This window comes from Lemur catta, chromosome 18, assembly GCF_020740605.2.
Source record: "Lemur catta isolate mLemCat1 chromosome 18, mLemCat1.pri, whole genome shotgun sequence".
Taxonomy (NCBI): domain Eukaryota; kingdom Metazoa; phylum Chordata; class Mammalia; order Primates; family Lemuridae; genus Lemur; species Lemur catta.
The window spans coordinates 36,307,348-36,327,955 of NC_059145.1; the positions used below are offsets into that span (position 1 = coordinate 36,307,348).

The following is a 20,608-nucleotide window of genomic DNA, read 5'->3' on the forward strand; positions in this document are numbered from 1 at the left end:
GAGAGAGCCCAGCCGGGGCCCCTCTGTGTCCCTGCCTGACTGCCAGAAGGTTGGCGCAGCCCTGGCCCCTTCACCCTTTGCTGGAGGCTGACCAGAGCCTCCAGTGGTCGGTCACAAGGTCTTTTCTGGTGGAGACATCTTGGTTACATCCCACAGGTAACCCCAGGGGCGTTCCGCCAATGCTGGCATCCTGTGGCCGCCCAGAACACACAGGCAGGTGGACACAAGCGTGCGTCCAGTCTCCATTTCAGCAGGTGAGTGGGTGGGTTCACTGGCCTTCCCCTTCTCCCACCTCCCTGCTGCTAAACACCATAATGTTGTCTTCCAGTGCCTGCCTAGGCCTGGAATATCTGCGAAGATTCCAAAAAGAACCAGAACAATGGGTGCCTCTGAGAAGGGGGCCTGGGGACCTGGTGGCCTGGTGTTGGGGCAGGGACACACCCTTCCCTGAGGTTCAGAATGTTTTACTATGTGCATATCCTGCCTTTTCAAAATTAAAAGGGAAAATGTAGCTGCAGTAAGGAAGATGGCTTTCTTGAGCACCTACTCCATGTCAGGTTCTGCAATAAGCCCTTTGATCCAGTTGCTCATTTCATTTGAACAACTGACCCAGTGGCTCCTCCTTTTACAGATGCACAAACGGGGGCTCAGAGATCCGGGATTCAAAGCCAGGCGGCATTGGCTGCAGAGCTGGCCTGGTGGGCCAGCGCAGGGCCCAGCGCCCGCAGCTGTGCGCGCTGACCGAGTCTGCACATGCGCACACGCACACGCACGCACACACATGCACGCGTGCACTACCTCAGACGGAGGCTCGCGCGCCCCTCACCCAGAACTCGGCCTTGCCGTTGTTCTTCTTGCAGCGCTCGGCCAGCACCGACACGCCCACGGTCACCTCAGACACCGGCTCCTCGGCTGCCCGCATCAGCACTATCTGGATGACTCGGCCCTCGTAGATGTGGGCATCGAACGTGGACTTCCACTCGGGATACATGGTAGGCTTCTTCTGCACCAGCGTCTTCCCGCGCTCTGCAGTGGGGCCAGGCAGGCGAGGTCAGGCCAGGGCCCCTCCGTCCCTCCCTCCTTGGACCTCCACAGCCTTCAGCCCTGATAGAATCTGTGGGCCTCTCCTGCCCTGAGGGCTTGCTGTGGCTCCCCAGTATCCCCCAGAACACCGAGCTGCCTGTTGTGACTCAAGGGCGCCCTGCTAGGTCCCACCTCCAGGCCTTTGCTCCTGCTGTTCCCTCTTCCTGTGACCCACTCGCTCCAGCTCCACTTAAATGTCACCTTCCCTTACGCATCCACTCAGTGTACACACGCTGAGAGCTCCCACGTGCCAGCCACGGTAGCAGCGGCAGAAACACAGCTGAGAGAAGTTAAACCCAGTGCCCATCCTCCCGGATCCCTCCTCCTGGGTAGAGAATGAACCAAGTAATTCCTCAAGTAACCTGTTAAGTCATAGTTGTGACGAGATTGAGGAGGACAAAGGCTGGTGGTTCTAGACCTGCCCGTGGTCGAGTGGGCTGACCCAGCCTAAGGATCAGGGAAGACTTCCTGGAGGAAGGGACAGATCAGCTGAGACCTGAGGGACAAGTAGGGCTTCACCAGGTGACAGAAGAAGCAAGAGGGAATGGTGTGAGATGTGTGGCTCCACCAGGAAGTCCTCCATGACCCCAGGCTCAGACGGTGCCTTCTCTGGGCTTCCTCGTCAGAGGACTCACTGCTTTGTCATGTGTCTAGCTGTGAGCCCCATGGGGGCAGGGCCAGATCAGTGCTGGAGCATGACAGCATCCTCAGTGCTCAGCACAGGGCCTGGCACAGATGCACATGTGGAAATTGTTGGGTAAAACAGCTGACAGAGGAGGAGCCAGAAACTCCAAGCCCTAGGGAGGGTTCCATTTGGCCAGTGTTTGAGACCCTATAGAGACCCCGTGGCTTCTGCTTTCCTGGGTGCACAGTTGGGAGGGGCAAAGAGTCAAGGATGAGGAAGAGAAGGGGCCTTCAGAGGTTCTAAGGAACAGGGCAAGGCCCCTCCAGTGCCTCCCACCAGGCCCAGATTCCCAGCCCCTCTCCGGGGTCCAGCCTCCAGCCCCACCTGTGCTGAGTGCCTCCTTCATCTTCACGGCGCAGAAGGGCTGGCTCGCCTCGTCCTCGGCCTGCAGGGTGCCCAGCTCGTAGGAGTTGAAGGCGATGCGCAGGAACGGCGCCATGGCGGGGCCTGCAGCGGGGTTATGCAAAGAGGGGTGAGGCCAGGCAGCCAATGGGACCAGTAGGGACAGCCACAGGAGGCGCTCAGGGACCCACTCCCCCAGAGCTCCCCCACCACCAGGTTTGGCCCACACAGTGCATAAAATGCACTAGTCCTAGTTGCCAAAGTTAAAAGTTGAGAAGTTTTATGTAAGTCTGCATTTGTGGCATCCCCGGTAAAACTGGAAGATGTGACATCGCGCCCGCTGGGCAATAATAGCCAGCCAGTGCTGGGACAGCTGGCCCATACACCTACCCAGGCCAGGTGCACTCTCTTTACTCCTCTGCAAAACCTGCCTAGGCCCTGAAGGGGTTAGTGTCTGTGACCCCGAGACATTCATTGGGACAGTCACTCAGTGCCTCCCCCAGCACCCAACCGCTGAGCACCTACTCCACACCAGGTACCCAGTATGTACAGAGCCAGTTGTCACCCGCCAAGGGGGCGGGACGGTGTCCCCTCCTCCTTCCATCCTGCCCCATGCAACCCTTCTTGGTTTTTGAAGTTTGGGGGGTTTTTGCTCATAACTACTCAGGCAGACAAGCAGGGCCAAGGTGAACACCCCCACTTTTCAGACAGGGGAACTACTCTGCACATTCGCACAGGGCAGCTCCTACACTCCCCCATTCTCACTCTTCCCCACGTCAAGGGGCACTCCAGCAGGTGACCCCCAGGGGCTCCTCAGGTTGCCGTTCATGAAAGACACTCAGGTGTGCAAGCACCTACATGGACACTGGCTGCCAGCCCCGGTCTCACACGAGGGTGCTCCGTAACCGTGGTTGAGTGAACTCATGCTCACTCGTGTTTGTGTGCACACATATGTCCTCACTCCATCCTGAACGTAAGCCGGCACTCAGGGCCAGACTCCAGCCCACATCCCCCCAACATGTGTGCACACATACAACAGCTGCCCAGCCCCTGAGAGGGCTCCCTCCAGCTTCTGCACAAGGTAGCTGGGTCTGCTGGAAGCTCCCAGCCCAGACAAGCTCATGGCAAACACTGACCTCAGCCTGCAGCCCAGCCCCGTGGGCCCAGCCAGTCCTCTGAGGCCAGCAGCCAGAGCAGAGGTACCAGGTGGGGCCTGGCTCCTACTCGGTGGGAGTGAGGGTGGGCACGCAAGCTCACACCTGAGCCCAGGCCCCAAAGCCATCAGCCTGAGACCAGCGAGTGGGCAATGAGTGCTGGGTACCAGGCCAGCTGCCATGACCTCTTGGCAGGCAGGGAGGGAGAGCCAGCTGTGGGCTGCTGTTGGGTCCTTTCCAGGCTGGAGCGTGCATATGTGTGTTGGCACATGTGAGGTTGCACGTGGGCATGATGGGTGTGACTGCTGCCGTGGAGGTGGGTGTGCCTGCAAGGCCATAGCAGTGGGTGGCACATGGTAGGCGCTGAGTTAATGTTGGAGTGAAAAGCAAGCTGCACGGGCCTTGCCTCGAGCGTGTGTAGGAGTGTGGGGGTAAGATGTCTTGCTCCTCCTGCTGCCTTGCCTGGTCGGGGGTCCAAGACATTGAGCACCCACGTGAGTGCTCCCTGGGGTCTGGAATGTTCATCGGCAGGGCCTCTGCACAGCACACACTTGTCACAAGTCTGTGCCTGAACACCCAGGGCCTGACCCCAGCAGACTCAGCTCGGCCTCATGCTTCCTCACAGGAGAACCTGGAGACCCAGCTGGGGCAGGAAGTGACTGCTGTGTGCTCAGAGGACGAGGGCTGAGGGGCAGGTGGACAGAGATAAAGGAGCCAGTGTGCTGCAGGGGGCCAGGGCTCAGGCCTGTCATGATGACAAGAGCTCAGAACCCGTGTAGGATGAGGGCAGGTATAAACCCAACAGGCCTCAGGGAGGGGTCCTCTTATCACAACCACCCCTCTCACCTGCAGCACCCATCCCTCACCTGAGCACCTCCCGTCACAGTTTACTAAGTGCACTCACATCCCCCACCCCATCCAGTCCACCTGCCCAACAGCCTGGGAAGACAGTGCTGGTTACTGACCCTGCCTCTCACACAGGGAAACCGAGCCTCCAAGAACACAGGCAGCTCATCCTGGGACACTGGGTGCTCCACACCCTTGCTGGCCACCGCCTCCTCCCAGCCACATCCCCTTGGGGGCTAGCCCTGATGGCCTGCATGGAGGAGGCGCGGGTCAGAGAAGCCCCAGGAGGCTGAGGCAGAGCCTAGGACCAGCCTCCCCTGCCAGCCGTGCAGGCTGCCTGCCAGCGCTCCCAGCTCTCACTCAGGGCAGCTGCTGCTCACGGTCACAGGCACTGGAGGGAAACCCACAACCACAGCAGGCCCAGGCCCCAGCCCTAAACCTGCACAGCCAGGCCACAGTACCACGAGGACAGGGGACCCATGGTCTTTGCGGGCTACCACAGGGCTACCTGGCAGTAACCCCAGAGTTAGATCACCCAGCCCCGACTTCCTAGGATGAAAACTAGGGCACAGGCTCTGGCCAGGTTCTGCCACCTCCTCTGCCCCCAGTTGTACTACCCAGACCCTGGCATCTTCTTGCATCACGGTGTGAGCCTGACAGGTCCTGGGCCTCTCTGGGCCACAGGCCCCCTCTGCATAAGGGAGTCAGAGTCTGTCCACCTACGTCGCAGAGTATCTGAACAGTGGTGGAGAAAAGAGGGGGTGAAACAACGGCACAAAAGCAAGGTGTGCTGACTATTTATAGCCCCCATGCAAATCGGCCCAGGCCCACAGGCCCCAAAGGAAGGCCACTGGCTCAGCCCCAGACTCATCGCTGCTCTGCAGGGCCATGGGGGTGGCAGGGGCTGGACCCCCCACGGCCTCCATGGGGATGACTGTTTTGGCTGCCTGTGGGCTCCTAACCTCCATTCTCCTGCTTCTCCAACCCGTGGCAGAGGCAGCACATTGGACTCAGAATCAAAGTGTCTGGGTGTGAATCTCAGCTCCACCACTTATAAGAAGGACAGTTCTTTTCTGAGGCAGACAATGTACCAGATTAGCCTTATAATTGCATTAGCTTACTTCATCCCTGTTCAGAGCCAGGAGGTGGATATTTTACTGACGAAGAAATCGAGGTTCAGAGAGGCTAAGCGACTTGTCCAAGGTCACACAGCCAGTCAGTGGCAGAAAGGTTTGAATCCTGGCCTGCCTGATGTTACAGCCCGTGTTCTTTCCAGTATACCACGTTGGGAAGAAGAGACGAAAGAAGAGAAAAGGGTAGAGATGGAGATAGATAAATGTACCAGAAATAGCACTCAAGCATGCAAATAGACAAAGGGAAATAGGGAGGTAAGGGCACCAGGAGACAAGTGCCCTGAGCTGACCAGAGTCTATCTACCCATTCCCCGCAGGCTGGTCCCAGACCTGACCTTGACCCCCTGTCTTTGCGCAATGAAGGAGGTACACGCCCCTGAACTGCTGTCTTCCCCTCTTGTCCCAGCTGCTTGGACCAGCCTCGGGTTCCTAAAACCTGGAGAAGGCTGGGCTGAGCTGGATTCCAGCCCCAGGGAATGAGGGTCTCCTAGCTGTACTCCCCACCCTGCCCTGGCCCAGCAGCCCAGAAGTAAGGAAAGGTGGTAGCTCGCCAGGCCAGAGCAGGCGGGTCACCTCCCACGGGGCAGTTGGAAACCTGTTCCCAGCCAGTACAGGGCAGCGGGCAAGGCCTCAAGGTGACCAGAGTGACTGTGAGGTTGGAGTTCCTGGGGCACAGAGGGTGGCCGCCGGGGAACAAGGATGTGTGTTGCACATCCACGCATGTGCTGGCGTGTACCAACAAAGGCGGCTGGGGCTGGAGACGTGGCCCGAGGGCTGCCATCTAGACCAGGAATGCCTTTTCTGATTTTTCTATACCACGTCTAACTTATTTGATAACAGTTTTGTCAAAGATGAAAAATAAAACCCAACAAGCCAAAACGTCTGCAAGAGATGGGTCTTCAGAGACCGACATGTCCACCTCCTCATTTTACAGAGGCGGAAACTGAGGCCAACATCCTCCTGGCTCCTAGACCTGGCCTGGTCCCCTCCACCCCAGCCCTTCGTTGGGTTCAGTCCTGCTCACAGGCCACAGGGGATGGAGAGGAGAGGTCTTGGTCACATGGAGGGGGGAGGGTGTGGGTGTGCAGGGGGCTCCCTCAGAAGCGCCTGTGTCTGTCGGGACACATGAGGTGGCAGGCTGAGGTCAAAGCAAGGGCAAGGAAAGACTGCAGTGGGCCTGGGGTCTGGCTCCCTTGAACAGGCACCCTGGGGAGCGGGCTATGCCTCTCACGCCACCTCACGCAGCCCTCTCCCACACACACCTGACGCCTGCCCATGAAACGTGCCACCTGCTGCCAGGCAGGACTGGGCGGCAGGCGGCAGCACAGTGGGGGCATTTCCAAGAATGCAGACTCTGCGTGCAGGGAGGCCATTGTCCAGCCTGCATCGCCTTGACGGGGGTGAATAAAGAGGGGAGGGGGAGACAGGCCAGGGCAGGAAGGGGAGCGAGAGGTGGTGTGATTGGCAGGACGGAGCAGGGCTGGCCCTGGCAGCGTGGCAGGGCGCGGGGCCCAGGCACGGCGGAACTGCCAGGCCAGGCAGGCAGGCAGCGGTGGCTAGGCTGGGAGGCCACAGGGCTTTCACAACCCAGGAAATGGGCCAGCAAGAGGAACAGGAGGTGGGAGGGAGGGCCCAGCAAGACCCTTCGAGGCTCCTCCACAAAAGCTGGTGACCCTGTCCCCACATACCCAGCCCTGTGCTAGGATAAGAACCAGACCTATGGTCCCAGAGCTCCCCATACCTACTCCTCCCCAGGACTGGCACCTCATCCCCCAGGCAGGGCTGCCTTGTCCCCTCACCCCCCCACACAGTAGCCCTTCCTCCCCTTCCCCAGCAGCCCCTCCCAGCTGTCACCACCCCTGATCCTTCCTCCATCCATTCCTCTTGAAGCTTGCAACTCCTGGGCTCCCACCGCCCTTGGAGAAAGCCCAGACCTCAGCCTGGCATTCGAGGCTCCCCATACCCCAGCCTGCCCTGCTCTCTGCCTCAGCTCTCACCTCTGGGACATGTGTCTCTATTCAAGTCCCTGAGTTTTTGTCCATGCTGTTCCCTCAGCCAAGATGTCCTCCTCCTGAATTCCCATGTGTCCTTTCAGGCAGTTCAAAAGGCCAGCCTGGGGGATCCTCCCCCACTTCCCAGGAAGGTAACCTATGCAGGTATCTGGGCTCATTCATGCTGAGGACCTGGGTTTTTTCTGGGTGGTGTCTCTGCCTCTAGCTCAGTCTCCTCAGCTCTGGCTCCTGGGGGTGTTTCAGAAACCCCACTGCCAGGCCCCCCGAGCCCACAAGAATTCCAAGGGAATCAGCAGTGGGGCCCAGGCAGCATGACCGTACCTTTTGCAATTGCAAAGGGGGTTGCACTATCCTAAGAATCCAATGAAAGATGGGTGTCCTCTTCCCCAGAAAATGCACCCACATGGCGACATGATTCTGTATATGACAGGGCGGGAGCTGTGGGCCCCAAAGGCCCACCCCAGCCCCAGGTCTTCCCCAGCCCTCCTCAAGCCCAGCCAGCAAGTGGTAGAGAGTGAAAGGGACTGGGGTCACATGGGGCTGGATGGCCTTCAATCTGAGGGGTCAGCAGGGATATCCCAGCCCACCCTGCCAGTGGGTCTGGAAGGGCCAGAGGGGCAGGACTTGGGACTCTGGCTGTCATCGGCTCACAGCCCAGGCCTGCCACCATGTGTGGGGTAGGACCTCCTCGGGGGAACAGCCCCGAGGGACCCCACTAGCCCTAGGATTTAGGAAGCCCTGGGCTCAGCCAGAGGGAGGGCTCCAGGTACCCCTGAGAAGGGAACAAAGGCTCCTTCATGGAGGAGCCAGAGCGCCAGCTCCTGCAAGGACAAGGGGGCCTCTGTGAGAAGCCAGGGTGGGGGTACGTCTGGGCCTCTCCAAGAATAACCGCACACGTGTGTGCACACACAGGCACACCCACCAACCCGAACACACGGGAGCCCCACCTGAAGTCGGACACACACACACACACACACATCGTAGCCACAAGCACATTACACACTCCTGTGATGACTCAGTAGCACACACAGAAACACACCCCCACTCACCGGCTCTCACATGTCAACAGACATCCAGGCCCACACAGACCACGCCCAGCCACACAGGATCCACATCCACACGCACGTGGGGTGTCACAAGCCACAACACAGGCACAGAGACGCTCCAGGCAGACAGAAATAAACACACACATGACTGACTAGGGTCTGGCACCAAGAAAGTCCACATGCAGCCCCCAGGCACAATGGGTGGGGACAAGGGGAGGGGGCAGGCAGGGCAGCTGGGTGTCAGGCCAGGCTGGGCCTCCCCGCTGGGGGAGGTGGAGAAAGCCCCTTCTGGTCCGGAGCAAAGTCCAAAGTGTGTAAAGGAAGGAGTGGGCTGGTCAGGCACAGCACTGGGCAGGCCTCCGCCCACCCAGAGGGCCCTCAGGGGAAGTCAGCTGAGGCTGAGGACAAGGTTGGGGGTCACAAGTGACAGTCACAGGCCAGGTGCACAGGAGGAGGGGAGGGCTTGAACCTGTGCTGGTGGGGACAGCCACGCCGGGCACTGCACGCATGAGCCCCATGAGCCCCAGGCTCACTGTGCAGAAACTGAAAGAGAGATTGAGCAGATCAGCCGAAGCCACAAAGCCAATGGGGCAGACCCGGGGAAGGGGGAGAGCACCGCCAGTGCCAGTCCTGGAACTGCACCTGGCCTCCAGCGGGCGAGGGCATGTTTGGAGGTGGGAACAGATCCTCCATCAGCCCCCCGTGGTCCCACTCCTTAGCCCTCTCTCTCCCACACAGAGGCCCCATGGTGTTCCTGATCGCTCACAACAGGAGACAATTGTTCTGTGTTTGGGAGAAGGCAATACGGCCACTGAGCCTTTCGCCATCCATCCCTGGGGGGTGGGCAGGGCCCAGACGACGCCACCCTACTTCAGAGATCTCGAGAAAGCTGGGAGAGAGGCAGCACCGGCCCACGTGGTGCGCCACCCCACACCGGGCAGCGAACAGAGGAACCGGAGATCTGGTGCCCTGGGTGCCCTGCGAACTTGGCCAGCGGCTCTGGAGGCTCATCTCTAATGTGGGACTGATTATGGCCTGCCCAGGGGGTTGTGCTAAGCACAGGGCCTGGCACAGAGGCAGTGATAACACATGGAAGCTGTCACCACTGTCAGCATCACCACTGTCATCCTCACACCTGGCCCTCTCCCCAACTGCCCTACCACCCTCCTCCAGCTGCCTCTGGTAGCCACAGGGGCCTCCAAACTTTCCTGGATCAGTGGGAAAAGAGGTTCAAGCGACCCCGCTGTGGGGTGCACTGTGTGCCCTGCTGCTTCGGGAAGAGCCTGGGCTGAGTGAAGGTGGCCTGAGCCCACTGGCAGAGCCCGGCCCGCTGCTGCCCCTCTCAGGGCTCCACACTCCCCGTCTGGACAATGGAGGCTCCTGAGGTTTCTCCAGCCCCGATACTGGAGGACCCTGAGATCCTCCTCCCGCCCCCAACCCTGGCCCACAGCTCACACCACCAGATATCTGATCGGCCGTGGGCCTTGGCGACTGGCTGCTCCGCTCTACCTGTTTACCCAACACGGCCATAGACATGATCCAAAGCTTCCGGGGCTGTTGTGAAAACAGCGGCTCAGCCACCGCAAGCCTGTCCTCGTAGGTGCCTTGGCAGGGACCTTCGAGGGAGTCACCCCAGCCCTGTTCCTGGGGCCTCTCAGACTTCCCCAGTGAAGGTCTGCTGCGCCCGCTCCTCCCGAGCCCAGGCTTTAGACCCTCAGTTCTCCACCTTGGGCCCACACCCTCCTGAACTCTAGGCTCATGGCCCCACCTGCCTCCCAAAGTGACCACATGAATGACCCCACAGGCGCTCAAACTGCCACGGCCGCCCACTGAGCTCCCTCCCCAGGGGCCCCTCCCCACCCAGCAAGACCATCACGCTGCCAGCCTTTGCATGTGCAGTCTGTCCCCGTGTCCTCTCTTCATCCACCTTCTGCCCTATCCTGGCTACCACCACGTCCCCGGGCTCTGCACCTGCCTGCTCACTGCTCCCCGGCCTCTACTCTGGCCCCACAGTCCCTCAGCTCCAGTCACCAGACAGGGCTTTTAAAACAGTAAAGCAGATCTTGTCACCCCTGCCCAAGCGTGCAGTGTCTCCCACTGCCCCTCTGATAAGCCCAGACCCCTCCCCAGCTTTCCCCACCCAGCCCGCTCCCACTACCTCCCTGACCTCAAGGCTGCACCCTCAACTTCTGTGCCCCAGCCACACTGACCCCTTTCGGTTCCCTGAACAGCCAGTTCCTTCCCGCTTCGGAGCCTCAGTGCTTGCTGCTCTGCCCTCCTGCCCCACCCCCACCCCACACAAGGGCTCCTTCCCATCAGCCCGCTCACACAGGACACTCCTTGATCTGCCCTTTTCACAGACGAGGCAACCAAGGAGCAGTCCCATCCCCGGCTCCAAGGCACACAGCCAGTAGGCATCGGGCGAGGCTTCAGCCCGGTCTGTCTGTGCCCACAGGAGCCCTGCTCCTCCTAAACCTCAGGACGCCCCACACTCAGCCCAGGCCTCGCCCTCCCCCACCACTGTCACTACTGCTCCCGGCACGCCACACCCCCAGCCTCCTGGCCCCAAATAGTGAAGGCCAGTGCTCACCCAACCCTCACTGGGCCAACCTTCTGCGTGTCCCTGGGACAGGCAGGCCCCTGCCCCCAGCCGCCACGTGTCAAGGACATGTGTAGAGGGGATCTCTAGCTCTCCTGACTCTTCATCATCCCAGACTCCTGTCCCCTCCCCAGCCCAAAGGCTGACTCCAGAAGGACAGGCGGGCTGGCAGGAGGGCTCACCACCCACCCCTCACTCCCAGCCACTCTCCAAAACCACGTCCTGCAGGAGGCCAGAGCGGGCCGCCTGAGGGGAGCCCTGAGGGGCAGCAGGCAGCTGCAGACTGCTTTCCCTTCCCCATATATGTTTGTCACAGGATCTGTTTCTCTCCCTTTGAAAGGGAGTGAGGGGGAGAAGCGCAGGCAGGGGCCGAGCTGTGCAGCCGGGAGCTCTTCTCCTCAGAGGACACGGAACCTACTGAAGTGACAGGCCCTCCCCACCTTCTGGCATTGCCACTGGAGGCAGAATCGAGGGGGACGAGGGAGCCAGAGACCTGGCTTCTCAGTCAGGTGGTCTCTGCAGCCTCCTGGCCCTGCAACACTGTGACAATACTAACCCCCTCATTGGTGCCACTTGCTATTTTTCGAATCGTTACTGTCAACCAGGCACTAAGTGCTTTATATAACTACAGTTTCTACTTACTAAACACTAACAATGTGCCAAGAGTGGTGCCAGCTACTTTGCATACAGTAACTGTTATTTCCAGCACAATCTCATAAAGATGGATGCCATCATCATCTCATTTGTCAGAGAGGAAACCTGAGGCACCGAGTGGCAAAGCCACTTGCCAGGCTCATTCACACAGCTCTTGGAGCTACCTAATCCCTGAGATGCAGCCCAGCCATCACCACTCCCAGGGGCATGTCTACCAGAGCCGGAACTCCTGAGCCCAGGCCTACAGGCCCCGAGCAGGAAGGAGCCGGGCTTTTGGGGGCTGTAGGGGATGTCGTGGCTTTAGCCCCTTCCCCTCTCCTAGAGCCAGCAACAAGGCCTGGGCAGCTCTGGCAGGAAAAAGCCTGGTCAGTCAGCCTAACCTTCTGGCCAGACGCCGCTCCCTGGGCAGGCAAGGCAGGGGTGGGCAGGCCACATGCAGAGGGATGGTCAGTCCCACTCTGAAACCACTTCCTGGGCAGCCCAGAGGAAGTGAGCCTCCGGAAACGACTCGGACAGACAGGCCTCTTTCCTGGGCCCAAGCCTTGAAAAGTGGACAGACCACTCCAGGAGAAGAGTACCCTGCCTGCTTCCCAGTCCCGAGAGCCCAGCAACCCCACTCTCTCCAGGCACGGATGCTACATGGACAGAGGAGTTGACAGGACCCCCACCCTCCTATGAGCACCTCAGGCCCATGACCACTTCCTCCTCTGTGGCAACGGCCACACACAGCGTCACTGCAGTTCACATGGCCCCTCCCACTATGCTCCCTCACCCCCTTATCTCCAATGTCAAGCCCTGGTCAGCCTGAGGCCCTGGGCCAGGTTGGCAGGGTAGCTGTTGAATGCCTGGGCAGAGCTCATTTCCCAGTGTGGCCCACCCCCCCTCGAGTCCCTGTGATCACAGCCACACCCGGACCCTCATCCTGGGCCCCTCTTCCTGACCCAGAATGGGCACAGTGTGGTGTGTGTGGGCAGGTATCTAAATTCATGGATGCCAACGGTAACAAGGTAAGCATCTGTGCATGCGTTTCAGTGTGTCTGTGGGTGGGTGCACGTAAATACCTGTGTCCCTGTGTGCCCAGGTGTATGGTGCGTGTGCAGGTATGCGTGCCCAGTGTGGCCTGGCTTTCTGTAGCCCTGTGTGTACACGTGCATGTCTGTGCCTGCCAGGGAGGTGATGTTTGAGGGTTGAAAGTAGGCTGGCTCCAAGGCTAATTGAACTCCTTTAGGAACGACACTAAGTGCCAGGAAGGCTAGCTCCCCTGAACTCAGGTGGCAGAGGCCCTCAGACAGCCAAGGGCACGTCACCTCCTCCCCACCAGGTTTGGGCATAGGCTGAATAAACACAAGGCCCAGTGAAGACCCTGCTCTTTTATTGTTGTTTTTTAAGAGACAGGGTCTCGCTCTGTTGCCCAGGCTGGAGTGCAGTGGCACAATCATAGCTCACTGCAGCTTCAGAACTCCTGGGCTCAAGTGATCCTCCTGCCTCAGCCTCCCGAGTAGGTGGGACTATAGGTGCGTGCCACCATGACCGACTGGCTACTTTTTTGTTTTTTTGTAGAGATAGGGTCTTGCTATGTTTCCCAGGCTGGTCTCAAACTCCTGGCCCCCAGTGATCCTCCTGCCTTGGCCTCCCAAAGTGCTGGGATTACAGGCATGAGCCACCGCGCCCAGCCAAGACCCCACTCTTGTTCTACCACCCCAGGGGTAAAGGCCCTGACCTCTTCCCCTGCCCAGAGTCAGGCCCAGGAGGCCCAGCCCTCTCAGGTCTACTCACCATCAACCCCAAGACCTATAGGTGCCTGACAGCCCACAGGGGTGGGCATAGGGGGTTGATCAGGGAGGACTCCTGGAGGAAACACCATCTTTGCCATCCCCTTACTGTCACTGCCAGGTTCCAGGTTTCCTCAACACCCACCCCATCCCCAGAAACCTGCTCACTGGGGCCCTGGACATCCAGTGAGTAACTCACAGCGGCATTTTCATTGTAACGGGGGCTACAGAGGGCACGGTTGGCCCCCAAAGGAGGGATTTCTAGCTTTATGAGGGGCCTCAGAGAGACTGCAGCTTTCCTTCCCCAGCACTCCCTGGAGACTCCGCCCAGCTCCCCCTGAACCTGGAGGCTGGAAAGACGGGTTTAGAGCCCTTCCTCAGGCTTCAGATAGGCTAGGGAGATGGAGTGGAGCTGGGGCACAGAAGAGAGCTCAGTCGTGCCAAGAGCTGGGGACCCCGCTCTGTTCTCCGTGCAGCATCTAACCCACTGTGGGGCCCAGGGTGAACCTCAGTTTCCTTGCGTGATGATGAGGACAGTCTGAGGCAGACACAAGGGGCCCTGGAAAAGCTGATACATCTACCCCCAACCCTTGGCTCCTATGCCATCTTCTCCCTAACTGACCAAAAAAGTGTCACCACTCCTTGCCCCAAACTACTGGTGGGCCCCAGTCCTCTGAGCTCCAAGGCCAAAGCCTTCCCTGAGCCAGAGCTAGGTTCTTGGCAGAGAGTTCCTCATGGGCAGGGAGCGCCTCCTAGGCAGGGCAAACAGCTGCCACCTCTGGGCACCCAAGCCCCACAACCAGATCAAGGATTCTGCATACATGTCCCCCACCCCCATCTGGCCCCACAGTGGAAGGGGAGGAGCTCAAAGAGGAAGGCCACTCCTGCGCACTATCCATCTGTTGAAGAGGACTCAGTCCTACCTGGGGCTCCGCTCCTCCTTGTCCTTTGTCCTAGCTGCTGCTGCCACTGCCACACACCAACCACTGGGAGAAAGAGACCTGCCCCCCTCGCCCGGGCCAATTCTCAGCAGACCTGTAGGAAAAGAAGAAAACAGTTGAGCTGGGAGGGACTGCCAAACAGTCTCTCCCCATCAGCCCACCTCAGCAGGGCTGACACAGCCCAGTTCCATCTCACCTGGCCCTAAGACCTCAGGCCTCTCTGGACTTGGTTTTCTCTTCTCTAGAAATGGGGTGCTGGGCCCAACTTTTCCTGAGTACCGGCTAGGTGTCCACTCCATGTTAGAGGTAGAGAACACTGTGTCCCTGCCCTTAGAACATTTCCAGCCTGGTGAGTACACCAACAGACAGAGCAAAAAGCTGTTCTTGACCCTCCTGTCTACAGGAGGCTGCCCTGCAGGCTCAGGAGTCCTAGGATGAAACTGGGCACTTTATGCCCTGCGGCAATTCCTCTGAGCCTCAGGTTTTAAAATGGGGAAAATACTAGCACCCCTCTCCCCAGGTGGTTCCAAGTCTCCAGTGATGTGGCGTGCCAGCTCCTGTGCTGGACTCACATTGAGCGTGCCAAATGAATAGCGACATTTTTTTATCCCTTGTTTTGAACCTTACAGTTCAGGTGATTCTTTCATCACTATTGTGCCCATTATACAGCTGTAAAAACTGATGCCTGGAGAGACCCTGGAAGGAAGGAATGGCAAAGGCAGCGAGGTGCCCTGGGTCTCCTAGCTGAAAGGCCTGAGCATTTACTCTGCAGGCCAGGCCAGGCCTCCATAAACGATTCTCCTCCCCAGATGTGAGCCCCTCTCGCGGCTGAGGACCCCCATCACTACTCCCTGGGGACAAAGGCATCCTCAGGCTTTATTATTTTTTTTTGTCTGCACTTTAAATTATTTCTAATTTTAATTTAAACTCCAATTAGCTGTGCCAGCTAAACGGTGTCAGGGCCCTGAAGTCACAGCTCCAAATCACCCCTCACCCCTCTTTCCCCTGGTGGCAGAAGGATTGTCATGTGGGCTGAACAGTGCTGGGTCCTGGGGGCTCTGTCAGCACTCCCTCCCTCCCATAAGCAGCCTGGTCAAGGGGATGACAGGGGGCAACAGACACATCATAGGGAGGAAACTGGGTTGGGGACTCTCTGGGCTTTCATTAGCCCCACCTCCCAGGAGAACCCTATAGAGCTGGGGTGTGGTCACCAAATAAGACTTAGCATGTGCTGTGCTCTCACTATGGGCCAACACTGTGCTAAAGGACCTTTGACACAGGACCTTTAGTCCTCATGACAATTTTCCATGCTACAGATAACTCAGCCTTAGAGAGCCCTAGCTTGGGTCTCCTACTCTTAATAGGCACAGCAAGTATTTGAGCCCAGGTCTGTCTTGTGCCCAGAGCCCGAGGTCTTTCTTGATCATAACACTACAAACCCCAAGACTTGCCCTCTGGCTCTCACTGCCTCCCCAGGGTGCTGCGTGCACACCACACCCTCACAGTGTCCCACGTGCTCACACACACTGGGCTCTCACCTTCCCGCCCAGCACTGTCACCACACACCTTGTCACACCCCCTCCTGCTGCTGACACCCACGCCCAAGCACTCTCAGTTCCCCACAATCACAGTCACTCCCCAAGCACACCCTGGGAGTTTCATACAGTCAGAGTGTGTCTGCCACCAGTCATGTACTCCCACTGTGGCCCCACACTGCCAGGTACAGCCACTCAGACACCTCCACACCTCACACACACAACCACACACATGCATGCCATACAGCTGCCCTCTGCCGGCCTGCCCACCACACCCAGCTTGGTCAACAGCAGGAACAAGGAAACCCAAGAGACCAGTCCTCTCCCTTGGTGACCAGGTCCGTCTGGTCACAGCAGCTCAGTGGCAGAGGGAGAAGAAGAACCACATGTGAGTGCACACACACAAACACACTCATACAGAAACATTCACACATTAGCCCGGTGGGCTGGGATCCCAACACCAGGGGCTCCCACAATGAATGGATCTAAGGTACTCATGGATAGCTGGTCACCATGATACACCCAGTGTGCAACACTGAACCTTCCAGACACACAGGGACACACATACGGGCAGGCAAAGATATACACACACATACACAGAGGGGACAAAGAACACACCAAGCCATGGTACACATACAGTTGCAAAGGACACACACAGAGCCTCAGGACACACAAGCAGACGAACGTATATACAGGCAAGTCACACATGTGAAAAAGAATATGCATGCACAGGGGCAAGTGCCAAAGAACACAGAAGGAGACAGACACACAACATACCCACAAGCCAGGATACAGGCAACTCAGCACAAGGAGACAGGGTCCCTGCGTACAGGTAGGGCCCCCCCAATTCATACCAAATCCTTCTGTCCAGTTCAGGTAAGGGTTCAGTGGGGCTCTTTTGGGGAAGTGGGAGCAGTGCTGATGTTCCCTCCCCCCTTCCACTGGCTGGGCCCCCCACGGGGGGCGGCATCTGGGTTAGCGGGCAGGGAAAGACCGCACCAGGCAGGGGCCACCAGGGCAGGGGGCTGAGAGGGGCGGAGGGGCAGGAAGGCGGATGGTTGAGACTGGAGCCACGCCCAGCCCAGAGACCGACCGAGAGACGAGAAAGACTCCAAGACTGAAAGAGAGACCGAGGAGGAGGCGCCGCGCAGGTCGGGCCGGCTGGGACCCAGGGGAGGGAGGGGGGAGGGGAGAGGGGGGAGGCGAGCCCCGGCGGGCGGCCCGGCCTCGGCGGGGCGGTAGAAAAGCAGAGGAGGCTGGACAGGCAGCGGGAGGCGAGCGTGGGCCGGGGGCGCGGCTCCGGGAGGACAGGATCAAGGGGGCGGCTGGGTGGGGGTGGGGCGATGGAGCACGCGGAGGGCGAGGGACAGACGGAGCGGGTCTGGCGGGCGGCGGACAGGCGAGCACGGAGCGGGAGGGAACAGACGGACGGACACAGGGCCCCGGAGAGATTCGGAAGGGACGCACAGACCCCTTGGAGGAGCGGGGGCCACACAGGAGGGTAGAGGGGCCGGGAGCTGTAGGACGAAAGGGTCTCAGCCCCCACTGTCCAGTGGCGGGACGGACGGACGATCGGACCGACGGACGAGGGGACAGAGGCACCGGCGAGTCTCGGCGCACGGCGGGACTTTCACTGGCCGCAGCTCAGTTTTTCAGTTTCAGAAACGGGAAACGGGGACCGGAGCGGGGAGGGGGCAGGGAGGGCGTCGCGCCCTCGGGGTAGCGCCGATCCCGCGCCCGGGCCCAGTTCTCACTCACCTCCGGGCGCAGGGCCAGGCGCCGAGGGTCCCGGCGGCGGGGGCCCGGCTCCCCGCGCGGCTCCGGGGCGCGCGCGCGGACGGGGGTCGGCGCGGGCCCGATGGGGACGGGCCCAGCGGCCAGGGAGGTACGGCCCGGCCCTCGGCGCGGCGGGCGGACGCTGGGGTCGCTCGGGGGTTCTGGGCTGCCGCCTCTCGCCCGGGTGCCGCGGCACACGGAAGTGCAAGGGGGCGGGGCGGCGCGACCTCACCCAGGTGCCGGCCCGGCCCCGCCCCCGAGGGGGTCCGCTCCGCCCCCGGTAGGGTCCGCCCCGCCCCCGAGTGGGCCCGCCCCTCCGAGGCCCCGCCCCGGCCAGCTGGGAGTCAGGGGTACCGCGTCTCTCAGCCTCTCGCTGTGAGGGTCCGTCTCCCGGCTTCTCTGTCCTTCTCTTCGCCTCCCGCTTGCCATTAGCGCGCAAGCCAGCCCCCGCAGGGGCCCCATTTTACGAAGGAAGACGCCGAGGCCCGGGGGCGGCGCCCCCAATACACGACCGGGCCGAGGAGGCGCCCGCGGGGGTTCCCCCGCTCCCCACGCCCACGCCTGGGACTCTCCGCCGGCCAGCTGGCCCGCCTCGCCTGGCCTCACTCCTTCTCTTCCTGTTGGCTGGAGCGCGGCCGCGGCCGGCTCGGTGCCCGCCGCCAGGCCTGCCGGTCCCAGCCTTGCCCCAAAGAGGGAGCTGGTTAGACTCCAGGGCTCTCGCAGGTCTGCCGCTGCACTGCTAGTCCCACGGCTCTGGGAGCGGCCGCTAACCCGATCTCCCAGTCTTCCGCTCTCTTGCCCCCGCCTTTGAGAGCTCCCCATCGTCCCTGGCAGGCGCCTGAGCTTCCTTTCCAGACTTGGAACTTGGTTGTCATACATAAGTCATTCATTCACTCATTCATTTATTCATTCACCAGGTGTCTCCTAGGCCCGAAGCCTAGGGACCAACTGGGGTCCAAGGAGTCCATTCTACTTCCCCCAAAGCTCAGAAAGCCAACCCCATACTCAATCAAAGAAATGTCACTTTCCAGGAGACAAAAACCAGGGTTCCAGGTCCCAGGCCTCCTGGGGTACCACCTAGAGGGGATGGGGTTATGTCTAGATGGCTCTTCCCAGCTGAGACCCAAGGGATGGAAGTTGGGGACAATCCCTGAGGAGGCCTGAACTAAGCAAGGGGCTTTGTGACAGAGACAGACCATGGCCAGGACTTTGGTCTTCTCAAGGAGCAATGGGAAGGTGGTAGAGTCTGTTACAACCTGGCAGGGTGAGAGGCACAAGTGAGCTTCCAGCAGGGAAGAGGAGAGGCTGGGAGAGGTTGGAGGTAGGGGCAGAGGGGCTGCCCCATTGTTTACGTGGGAGGACCCTGGGCTGAGGTTGAGGAAGATGGATGCGGAGAGGCCAGACCAGGTGGGTTCCAGGGCTGCAGGAATAAGGCTGGGGAGGGTCCAGTGAGACCTCTGGGCATGGAGAGCCCTGGCAGAGATGTGGATCCCAAATCCTGTTTTAGGTGTGAGGAGGGGGTCTGGGCTGGAGAGAGAAAAACCACAGTGACTCCACCCGCCATGGGGGGACAGCCCTTGGTACTCTACACCCAGGAAAGAGAGATGACCCAGTTTGAAAACCTGTTAATGTCCAGGTTCCCAACCCTGAGGACTGTCTCCCATCCCCATTGGGATCGACTCCATCCACCGAGCTGGTCCCCTCTGGCAATATTGGACTATGATTTGGGAAAGACATCTTTCTTCTCACAACCAGGCCTTTGAATATGCTGTTCCCTGGGCCCAAATGTCATTTCCCACCCACCCCCATTCCCCTACCTGTCTTGGTTGTGTCCACTCAAATGCCCCTCCTCCCTGATGCTCAATCCATGCCACTTCCCTGAGCTACGAGACCATATTCATTAGCATGTTCTGTGTCCTGGTCCCATCCCACCCCACCTATCATGCCCCATGACTTTCGTGGGGCTGGGCTGGAGGGAAGGGTGTACTAGGTGAGCTTCAGGTGACCTTTGTCCACTTGGGATCAAGTTTCCTTTCTGGCTTCTCCTTCAGGTCCACAGTAGCCAACCCAGCCCCTCCCTTAACATAAACAATAATCTCACCCTATGCAGGGGGAGGGCTGACTCTTGGGAGCTCTAGGTCCAGCCACCGGACCTTTGTTCCCACACCCCACAGTTTGCCTTGGAAAAAGGAAATGAAGAATAATGGTTATCGCTGATGGGGGCTACCCAGTACCAGGCTCTGTGCTGGGTGCTGGATGTGTGCAGTCCAAATAGTCCTTAAGACCCCAAGAGGTGAGGGCTGCTGTTAGTGCCAGTTTTGGTGATGAGCAAACTGAGGCTCAGAGAAAGGTGAAGCCATGTACCTGAAAGTACACAGAGGGTAAGTGGCAGAGGCAGGATTCAAACCACGGTTTGTCTGGTTCCAAAGTCCATACTTAGCATCAGGGTTCTCAGTCTCAACACTGCTGACCTTCGGGCCAGATCGTTTTGCGATGAGGGGGCTGTCTTGTGCACTGCAGGGTGTTTAGCAGCATTCCTGGCCTATAGCCACTGGATACCAGTAGCACCTCCCCCCTTAACGTGTGACAGACAAAAATGTCTCCAAACATTGCCAGATGTCCCCTGGGGAGCAAAATTATTGCTTGTTGAGAACCACTGCCTTAGAGTATACCAGTGTTACAGGAACAAGAAGGATTTAGGTTAGATAACAGGAAGCACTTTCTTGGTTCTCACAATTATACAGATTGATGAGCTCAGGGGCTGCAAGCACACATTGGCCTCAGCCAATGTTTCTCCTCTGGAGATTCAAAGGGGCAGTATGATGTATTCACAAAGGGGCAGAGGGGCTAAGGCTGTGCTGGCCATGATGGCAGCTGGGCTTTCCTCCAGGGATAGGCCCTAGCTCCAAGGGGTCCCAGGGAGAACAGGTTTGTGTGAGGTCCAAAGAGTCTGGGCCAGGCTTGGCGAGAGCCACCCTGCATCCTGGAGCTGCTTCTGGGTACCACACTGGATAGGCCAGGTCAGGGTCC

At 59.4% G+C, this 20,608-nt stretch overlaps 1 protein-coding gene across 2 annotated transcripts in view; it reads right to left on the reverse strand.

Annotated features, from left to right (window-relative positions):
• PRKCD (protein kinase C delta) overlaps positions 1 to 17,594 on the reverse strand; it is a 28,522-nt gene extending 10,928 nt beyond the window's left edge. The window contains exons 1-4 of one of the 2 annotated variants that reach the window (XM_045529987.1): positions 17,561 to 17,594; positions 14,250 to 14,361; positions 2,093 to 2,215; positions 893 to 1,026 (exon numbers count right to left, since the gene is read on the reverse strand). In XM_045529987.1, coding sequence (XP_045385943.1) covers positions 893 to 1,026; positions 2,093 to 2,207 — 249 coding nt within the window. In that variant the 5' untranslated portion in view covers positions 2,208 to 2,215; positions 14,250 to 14,361; positions 17,561 to 17,594. Of the gene's footprint in view, positions 1 to 826; positions 1,027 to 2,092; positions 2,216 to 14,249; positions 14,362 to 17,560 lie in introns of both variants that reach the window. The other variant, XM_045529986.1, reaches the window with a different exon arrangement.
• Between the last annotated feature and the right edge of the window lie 3,014 nt (positions 17,595 to 20,608).